Genomic DNA, 10,762 nt, shown 5'->3' with positions numbered 1-10,762 from the left:
AACGAAATTTTTATTTTTTTTTTTTTTTTTTTTTGCGGTACGTGGGCCTCTCACTGTTGTGGCCTCTCCCGTTGCGGAGCACAGGCTCCGGATGTGCTGGCTCAGTAGCCATGGCCCACGGGCCCAGCCACTCTGCGGCATGTGGGATCTTTCCGGACCGGGGCACGAACCCGTGTCCTCTGCATCGGCAGGCGGACTCTCAGCCACTGCGCCACCAGGGAAGCCCTATACAGCTAAATTATTGAAACAACATTTCTCAGTTACTTTAACATTTTTAGGTAATGCAGATCAGCAGAATATGAGAAAATGTCAATTAAGCAATGAAAAAAGTGAAAATAAGTCTTCTCCTGTTCCCCTCCCCTGATGGTTATGTCATACTGGTGTGACCTGATGGGTTGAATATGGAAATTTGTAGTCAGAAGAAAGAAATTAATACATGTCACGTATCAGTTCAACCTAACTGAACAACTATGCATCCAAGTCCCCTGTCGCAGGCAGGAATCCCAGGATAGTAATGCTGTACTGTCATCATACATTTGTTTTCAAAATTGTGTCCGTGTGTCTGTTTAGGTCCCGGCTCTGTGACTCAAGTGCATCACAACTGTCCAGTTTTGCCCTTGGTCTCTGTTAAGGGTCAGTTAGGGGTCAGCTGCAGAGCCTGTTCCCGGCCTCGGTCCTGTGAATTGTACAGGCTACAGGTTTATGACATTTGGTCTAGATATAACTGCACAGTTAAGAGATAAAGTTTAACAAACTTCTGCTGATTACTCACGATGTACAAAACGCACTTCAGTCGGTAGAGGAAAAAAACAATCCCTGGAAACCCACAACTCAGTGCGGGGATGACAAGCACTCATCACTCCAACACAAGCACAGCATGGGGACACCTAAGGAAACGGATTAGGAGACTGTTCGGCAGGGGTGAGTTTGAACAGGACTCATGTGGAAGGGGCAATGGGGGCAAAGGGCAGGGCTGACTGGGTATTAGCAAAATTGTCCTGGATGATGGGACCTCTGAGAAAAGCTTCAAATTCCCTGTCGTTTTGAAGGGTAGAGATGAAGAGAAGGCTTTCTAGCAAGAAAGAGCCTTGTGAGTGAATGAAGTCGTTCAGGCTGGAAATTAGGCGGCTGTGATTGGAGACCAGGAAATGGCTTTGTAAACGATTAATTAAAATAAGAGCGTTTTCTACTTTAGATTTAAGGTAGAGCAGATTCTAATTAAAGTTAGAAATATGTTTTTGATGAGTGGTAGGAAATAGCCTAGAAAGATCAAATTGTAGGAAAATTAAAACGTTTTTCAGAGCCGTGTTGCACTTCATTTAATAGCAATGGCTAATTATGGAACATTTGAGAAGGTCAGGACTCACAGAACGGCATTTTTATGCTCCTTTGAATTTATATTAGAATTCTAGGGGAGTGGTCATGCATCTTTGGGGGTCACAGGTCCTACAATTCCACAGACTCTCACCTGTATCCGTTCCACCTCCAGAAAGGTTGCTGTTTGGAAGGCTCTTTCCCACTGGGCGAGGTCAGAGTCTAATTCCACGGAGAAGTAGAGGTCCTCCCCAGACTCAGACTGCACGGTGAAGCAGTGTTTCCGCCGGTCCAGCAGGTCGCTGTCCTGATGAAAATCTGGAGTTACACAGGCTGGCACACACCAGTTCTACTCTGATAGGGCCACACCTGGATCAGTGCTGACCAGGGGGTGGCGGGGATGCTGCAGTGACAAAGATTACACTCTATGACAGCACTAATTCTTCATTCAAATGGTCAGAGCAGACAATTTCCAGGCCTCAAAGTCTATAACGGAAACACTTCTTCTTTGAATTGACACAGAGGCACGTCCATAAGATAGAAATTAGGATTTCTGGTTTCATCTCTTACTAGCAAGGTAACTACCAAAGCTTTGAATGCTTGAGATTCAATTCCTTACTGTACAGATGGATAACACACAATTTCTCTTTTTCCTTACAGAGCTGTGAAGATGATGAAATTAAGCCATACTTATTAATGTATTTGCAAATTTAAAGAGCTTCATAAGCATGGTCTCTTATATTGAGTTGATTTCTATAACCCTTAAACTATCATAGGAATATTCTTCTACATGAGATATGAAAAAACTGTGTCTAACATGTTTCAGAAATTTTATTGCTTTTAAAAAAATACACATTTACCTTACTTATGTAACTGTATTTCACTAAGTCAAAAAGATTCTGACATGGCAATTTTTTGGTCTTACTAGAAGTTTTCAACTAATGTGTTCACACATCTGTATGTGTAGCAACTTCAGAGATGTTAAAAGAATGCAGCTAGGAATTGAGAAAGTTGTAAATTGTAAAAGAGAAAGTTGGGGAAATGACTCAGAATACTAGAAACCTGATTCCATACGTCACAGAATGAAAAGGATATTCATGTCTTATTCAGCCAATATGACCAATGTGGAAAAATAGCTTGCATTTTAAATTATATTAACTCAATAATTACATAACTTTGACTTTTTTGTGCTATATAGAAATACAGGAAAAGTAGGTGAAGGTAATATACATGAATGTTAGTATTTCCATTTTTATAGCTATGGCAGATATCAAGATATTAAAATTACTTTTCTAGTAAAATGTCACTGAATACCTCCAGAGTAACTATTTTCAAACTCATCTGGCCTTTAAATTATTACTCATATGTTCACAGGTAAATCTTATGATCTGAAAAGTAAAAATTTCAACTTCTGAAAAAAGTAACTGAAATAAATACTTACAACTATTATTTTTAAATTAATTTAAAAGAAAACTCAAGGCATTTTAGATATTAAAAAATCAATTACAATCAATCCAAGTGAACACGCTGTATAATGTAAGTCAATTCATTTTGGAGGATTTTAGTTGCCTCATCTGGGAAAAGAAGGAATAAAAGTTTAAATTTGCTCCTTTTCCCTGGGAAACTGGAATCTCTGATATAAATGGACATAATGGCAAATTTCAGAGAAAACATGAAGCATATTCCTCAGATACAGTCTCTAAATTAATCTTTACAATAATCCATGAAAATAGGCTATAATCTTCCTTTCCCTGAAGAGGGAAATAGGTCTTGGATGTGTTGGTCCCCATTTTAGAAGCTGCTTGGCCCTAGTGACTCAGATCAGATCATTTGGGAGTCACTCAGCCCAAGTTCAGATGTCAGTTCTACCTCTTATTTCTGTTTCTCCTAGAATCAATGCAGGTATTTCTTAAAAGAGGATGATATACCTGCCTGAATTTCTTATAAAGATGAAATTAATTGATATATTTATATATTGCTTAGAAAAGTGACATGTATATTAAGTGCTCCATTAATCACTAATATCACACAGTATCATTATTTTTTTTCACACAGTATCATTATTAATCACAATATCACCATCACTAATATTGACTATTACTAAAAAACTGGATTGGATCAGACTCCAGGTCCAAATTACGTTCCAGTACACACACACACACACACACACACAAACACACACAAACCTGTGATACCACTTATGGTGGAATGCAGGCTGTAGCAGGAGAGTCAGGAAGGCTCCTTTTCTAATAAAATTAACTAACAGTATTCACATTGAAAAAGAAACATGCTTGTCTGAATGTTTATTATGCAGGCAAGTTTGACTTTTGTGCCCTTCTTTAGGCATTGTGTGTGTGTGTACATGTGTGTGTGCCCAGACGGGTGTGTGAATCCTGTCCCAGCACATCACATATACTACAAAAGGCTCTTACAGACATTAGCCATTATGAATTTTATTTCTGAGAAAATTAAGGCTTACAAAGATCAAGTGACTTAAACAAAAACATATTCTAAAAATTCAGAGATCCTAGAATTAAAGGTAAAATGTGTTAAAAAATATATATACCTAAGGGAAAAGCAACAAATAACATATAAGGGAATCCACATAAGGTTAACAGCTAATCTTTCAGCAGAAACTCTGCAAGCCAGAAGGGAGTGGCAGGACATATTTAAAGTGATCAAAGGGAAAAAAACTACAACCAAGATAACTCTACCCAGCAAGGATCTCATTCAGATTCCACAGAGAAATGAAAACCTTTACAGACAAGCAAAAGCTAAGAGAATTCAGCACCACCAAACCAGCTTTACAACAAATGCTAAAGGAACTTTACTAGGCAGGAAACACCTGAGAAGAAAAAGACCTACAATAACAAACCCAAAACAATTAAGAAAATGGTAATAGGAACATACATATCGATAATTACCTTAAATGTAAGTGGATTAAATGCTCCAACCAAAAGACATAGATTGGCTGAATGGATACAAAAGCAAGACCTGTATATATGCTGTCTACAAGAGACCACTTAAGATCTAGGGACACATACAGACTGAAAGTGAGGGTGGAGAAAGATATTCCATGCAAATGGAAATCAAAAGAAAGCTGGAGTAGCAATTATCATAACAGACAAAATTGACTTTAAAATAAAGACTATTACAAGAGACGAAGAAGAACTCTACATAACAATCAAGGGATCAATCCAAGAAAAGCATATAACACTTATAAATATTTATGCACCCAACATAGGAGTACCTCAATACCTAAAGCAAATGCTAACAGCCATAAAAGGGAAAATTGACAGTAACACAATAATTGTAGGGGACTTTAACACCACACTTTCACCAATGGACAGATCATCCAAAATGAAAATAAATAAGGAAACACGAGCTTTAAATAACTCATTAAACAAGATGGATTTAATGAATAGTTATAGGACATTCCATCCAAAAACAGCAGAATACACTTTCTTCTCAAGTGCTCATGGAACATTTTCCAGGATAGATCATATCTTGGGTCACAAATCAAGCCTTGGTAAATTTAAGAAAATTGAAATCATATCAAGTATTTTTTCTGACCCCACCACTATGAGACTAGATATCAATTACAGGAAAATATCTGTCAAAAATACAAACACATGGAGGCTAAACAATACCCTACTAAATAACCAAGAGATCACTAAAGAAATCAAAGAGGAAATCAAAAACTACCTAGAGACAAGTGACGATGAAAACACGAAAACCCAAAACCTACGGGATACAGCAAAAGCAGTTCTAAGAAGGAAGTTTATAGCAATACAATCCCACCTCAAGAAATAACAAACATCTCAAATAAACAACCTAACCTTACACCTAAAGCAATTAGAGAAAGAAGAACAAAAAACCCCAAAGTTAGCAGAAGGAAAGAAATCATAAAGAACAGATCAGAAATAAATGAAAAAGAAAGGAAGGAAATGATAGCAAAGATCAATAAAACTAAAAGGGGGTTCTTTGATAAGATAAACAAAATCGATAAACTATTAGCTAGACTCATCAAGGGAAAAAGAGATAAGACTCAAATCAACAGAATTAGAAATGAAAAAGGAGAAGTAACAACTGACACTGCAGAAATAAAAGGATCATGAGAGATTACTACAAGCAACTCTATGCCAATAAAATGGACAACCTGGAAGAAATGGAAAAATTCTTAGAAAAGCACAACCTTCTAAGACTGAACCAGGAAGAAACAGAAAATATATACAGACCAATCACAAGCACTGAAATTGAGACTGTGATTAAAAATCTTAACACAAACAAAAGCCCAGGACCAGATGGCTTCATAGACAAATTCTATCAAACATTTAGCGAAGAGCTAGCACCCATCTTTCTCAAACTCTTCCAAAAAATAGCAGAGGGAGGAACACTCCAAAACTCATTCTACAAGGCTAACATCCCCTGATACCAAAACCAGACAGAGATGTCAGAAAGAAGAAACCTACAGGCCAATATCACTGATGAACATAGATGCAAAAATCCTCAACAAAATACTAGCAAACAGAATCCAACAGCACATTAAAAGGATCATATATCATGATCAAGTGGGGTTTATCCCAGGAATGCAAGGATTCTTCAATATATGCAAATCAATCAATGTGATACACCATATTAACAAATTGAAGAATAAAAAACATGATCAACTCAATAGATGCAGAAAAAGCTTTTTACAAAATTCAACACCCATTTATGATAAAAACCCTCCAGAAGGTAGGCATAGAGGGAAGTTACCTCAACATAATAAAGACCATATATAACAAACCCACAGGCAACATTGTTCTCAATGGTGAAAAACTGAAACCATTTCCACTAAGATCAGGGACAAGACAAGGCTGCCCACTCTCACCACTATTATTCAACATAGTTTTGGAAGTTTTAGCCATAGCAATCAGAGAAGAAAAAGAAATAGAAGGAATCCAAATCAGAAAGCAAGAAGTAAAACTGTCACTGTTTGAAGATGACATGATACTATACATAAAGGATCCTAAATATGCTACCAGAAAACTACTAGAACTAATTAATGAATTTGGTAAAGTACCAAGATACAAAATTAACACACAGAAATCTCTTGCATTCCTATACACTAATGATGAAAAATCTGAAAGAGAAATTAAGGAAACACTCCCATTTACCACTGCAACAAAAAGAATAAAATATCTAGGAATAAACCTACCTAAGGAGACAAAAGACCTGTATGCAGAAAACTATAAGACACTGATGAAAGAAATTAAAGATGATACCAACAGATGGAGAGATATACCATATTCTTGAATTGGAAGAATCAACATTGTGAAAATGACTATATTACCCAAAGCAATCTACTGATTCAATGCAATCCCTATCAAACTATCAATGGCATTTTTCACAGAACTAGAACAAAACATCTCACAATTTGTATGGAAGCACAAAAGACCCTGAATAGCCAATGCAATCTTGAGAAAGAAAAACGGAGATGGAGGAATCAGGCTCCCTGACTTCAGACAATACTACAAAGCTACAGTAATCAAGACAGTATGGTACTGGCACAAAAACAGAAATATAGATCAATGGAATAGGATAGAAAGCCAAGAGATAAATCCACGCCCCTAGGGTCAACTAGTCTATGACAAAGGAGGCAAGAATATACACTGGAGAAAAGACAGCATCTTCAATATGTGGCACTGGGAAAACTGGACAGCTACACGGAAAAGAATGAAATTAGAACACCCCCAACACCATACACAAAAATAAACTCAAAGTGGATGAAAGGCCTAAATGTAAGGCCAGACACTATCAAACTCTTAGAGGAAAACATAGGCAGAACACTCTATGACATAAATCACAGCAAGATCCTTTTTGAACCACCTCCCACCTTCTAGAGAAATGGAAATAAAAACAAAAATAAATGAGACCTAATGAAACTTAAAAGCTTTTTCACAGCAAAGGAAACCATAAACAAGACGAAAAGACAGCACTCAGAATGGAAGAAACATTTGCAAATGAAGCAACTGACAAAGGATTAATCTCCAAAATTTACAAGCAGCTCATTCAGCTCAATATCAAAAAAACAAACAACCCAGTCCAAAAATGGGCAGAAGACCTAAATAGACATTTCTCCAAAGAAGATATACAGATTTCCAACAAACACATGAAAGGATGCTCAGCATCACTAACCTAGGGAAATGCAAATCAAAACTACAATGAGGGAGGTATCACCTCACATCAGTCAGAATGGCCATCATCAAAAAATCTACAAACAATAAATGCTGGAGAGGGTGTCGGGAAAAGGGAACCCTCTTGCACTGTTGGTGGGACTGTAAATTGATACAGCCACTATGCAGAACAGTATGGAGGTTCCTTAAAAATCTAAAAATAGAACTACCATATGACCCAGCAATCCCACTACTGGGCATATACCCTGAGAAAACCATAATTCAAAAAGAGTCATGTATCACAATGTTCACTGCAGCTCTCTTTACAAAAGCCAGGACCTGGATGCAACCTAAGTGTCCATCGACAGATGAATGGATAAAGAAGATGTGGCACATCTATACAATGGAATATTACTCAGCCATAAAAAGAAATGAAATTGAGTTATTTGTAGTGAGGTGGATGGAATGAGAGTCTGTCATACAGAGTGAAGTAAGTCAGAAAGAGAAAAACAAATACTGTATGCTAACACATATATATGGAATCAAAAAAAAAAAAAAGAAAAAAGTTCTGACGAACCTAGGGGCAGGACAGGAATAAATACACAGATGTAGAGAACGGACTTGAGGACACAGGGAGGGGGAAGGGTAAGCTGGGATGAAGTGAGAGAGTGGCATGGACATATATACACTACCAAATGTAAAGTCGATCGCTAGTGGGAAGCAGCCACATAGCACAGGGAGATCAGCTCCGTGCTTTGTGACCACATAGAGGGGTGGGAGGGAGACGCAAGAGGGAGGGGATATGGGGATATATGTATACGTATAGCTGATTCACTTTGTTATAAAGCAGAAACTAACACACCATTATAAAGCAATATACTCCAATAAAGATGTTAAAAAATATATACCTGCCATTCACAATTTTTTTTTACTGTTGGCATTAGAACACATGTTCTAAGATTAGAATTCTTAGTTTCCGAAATCTATGCGGGGAGTGGCTTAGAAAAGTGAGTTTGGAATGCATTCCGCCAGACCAGGACCCTAAGAGAGTGATAGTTTAAGAGAATAACTTTCTCCCAAGCAGTGTCCCATCTGGCATGGAATTTACCTGATTCACACGCAACTACATTAATCTCTGAGCAAAGCCAAGGCTGTTTGTCCAGGGCTCTAGGCGGGGGCTGTGGGATATACTGACCCAGCTGAGGCCCTGTCCTCTAACCCACCCTCTGTCACAGCCTTGATAAGGATCCCTGTGTTTCAGTCTATCCACACAGCCTGGCTTACGCTCCTTCACTAGCTTAATATGTGCTAGATTTAGCTTTTGACAGGAAACAGAAAGGAAAACCCTACTTAAAAAAAAGAAGAGTTTCAGTAAAGCCAACCAGGCCATGTGGAAAAATGCTGTGTACCTTCAAAGGGAAAAGTGCTTTCTTATATGAATGCGTTTAAAAAGTATACGGCATATAAACAAAATATAATTATTAAAAGAAACTTTTACCCTTGTATCCGCTTTGCTTTTTTGATTTCTTATTTAATAGCCTTTAATCAGTTTTCATTATTGATTGATATCAGCATTTTCCCAAAGACATTATTATTGAAACAAATAGAAGCGTCACTACGATAAATTAGCACAACTAGCACCAGAAAACAAACAAACCAGAGACACGTAAAACAATAACATTAATTTCTTACAATAGTATTCAGGGTTGACTTTCAATATCACCTATTGAGATTAATGGTTTTAGTTAATAGTTACGAGATTCATCTTTCAGATTTCAATCCCAATATTCTAGTTCTGAGGATAATTACATCATACTAAAAAAAAAAAAAAATCCTCAAATTCATGCTTTGAAATCCAAAAACCAGATGGCTTTTAGGAGAACAGGCTGTCCAGTGCGGGGCGTCTGAGAAATGTACTAGCTGTTCCTACAGATGTAGACATTAAGGGTCAGTAGGAATTGTGGCTGGTCATTTGGTCCTGCCTTTAAGAAATAATCCAAACAGTCCCACCTGTAAGTATTTCCAAAGAATGAAACGTTAATTCTCAGCCTTTAATACTTGGTATGTGAAGACTGTTCTTCAATCTCCTAATATTCTTTCCTGAAAACAGGATCCCTCACACTGCAGTGTACACTAATTTATTCTTAATCTCTCTTCAGATGCGATTGAAAACAAGTGGTCACCACTTCTTAAAAAGTAACCTTTTGTATCCTTGAGGACAATTATCAAGCCACCTTTCAGCTTTCTCTTTATGAAACCAAGTGAGGCAAATTATTTTACCTTTCCGCAGGGGTACCGTGCCTTAGCTATTTAATGATCTTAGTATCTCTCCACTGAAACTTATCAACTTTTTCCTAATCCCTCGAGTAGTAAAAGATGCCAGCTAGCCAGGATGGACTCGTCCGGATCTAACTAGCATGAGACATAAAGGGAGTTCCTTGTGTCACCTGAAACCACACCTCTGTTTATGTACCCCAGGATCCTGTTTGAGAGCCGTGTCTGTGGAGATTTAAAAAGTGAAGATAATTGTGAGCAGTGGTATCTGGCCAGCAAGCCTCTCATAAAATGTGTTCAATTAATCCTGCACATTTTGTCAGATGAAGGGGAGGTCTGGGGGCCAAACTGCCCAATTAGTACCCATGATATAGATGGTATCATCTCCAGCCTGGCTCCTGGGCCATTTTCTAAAGAATAACTCAGGATAATACTGAATGCTGTTTACATCCAGGACCATTAGATGCTGTCTTTTCTTCTCTCTCTCTTTTTTCTAGTGATACTTCTTTTTAAACCAATAATAATAACTTTCAACTGTGGAAACATTTTCGGGCCATGTTCAAGATTGCACATACCCCCTGCAGCCTCAGAAAGTATTTTATCTTGGCCCAGTCCAGTGCCCATGGTGGGTACTCAGTTGATGTTCACCCAGGAAAGTTCTGCACGTCTGCTGTGTGCCAAGCACTGAGCATCTCTGTCTCACGGAGACTTGTTTTGAGCGGGGATGAGACAAATCAGAGCGCAAACAAGGAAATGTTTATTCCTAACAAGTCAGATGTCGGGAAAGCCTGTTAGCACTTTGGGGGGCGCCAGCCCCAGGGGCCGTGCCATTTATACAGAATGATAAGAAAGGGCTCTTCAAGGAGGTGACATTTGAGGGCAGGCATGAAGGGAGAGAGTAAACTAGTATTTGGGATATCTGGGAGGGCTGCCGTGAGCCAGCGCAGGACGGAGGAAGTGGGGCGGGCAGCGGGTGGCTGTGCAGAGGGTGGTGGTCTGGGCCACGGTCCCCTGCA

The 10,762-nt window shown here is 38.3% G+C and overlaps 1 protein-coding gene across 2 annotated transcripts in view; it reads right to left on the bottom strand.

Annotated features, from left to right (window-relative positions):
• The window catches only part of SNTG1 (syntrophin gamma 1), a 188,126-nt gene that overhangs the window by 32,180 nt on the left and 145,184 nt on the right, over positions 1 to 10,762 (bottom strand). For both annotated transcript variants that reach the window (XM_024742651.1, XM_024742652.1), the window contains exon 14: positions 1,469 to 1,621. In XM_024742651.1, the coding sequence (XP_024598419.1) occupies positions 1,469 to 1,621 (153 nt within the window). The remainder of the gene's footprint in view (positions 1 to 1,468; positions 1,622 to 10,762) is intronic.

Source organism: Neophocaena asiaeorientalis, unplaced genomic scaffold (assembly GCF_003031525.2).
Source record: "Neophocaena asiaeorientalis asiaeorientalis breed wild unplaced genomic scaffold, Neophocaena_asiaeorientalis_V1.1 scaffold226, whole genome shotgun sequence".
Taxonomy (NCBI): domain Eukaryota; kingdom Metazoa; phylum Chordata; class Mammalia; order Artiodactyla; family Phocoenidae; genus Neophocaena; species Neophocaena asiaeorientalis.
The sequence above is the reverse complement of the archived record's forward strand: the minus strand, read 5'-3'. Positions and strand labels throughout refer to the sequence as shown.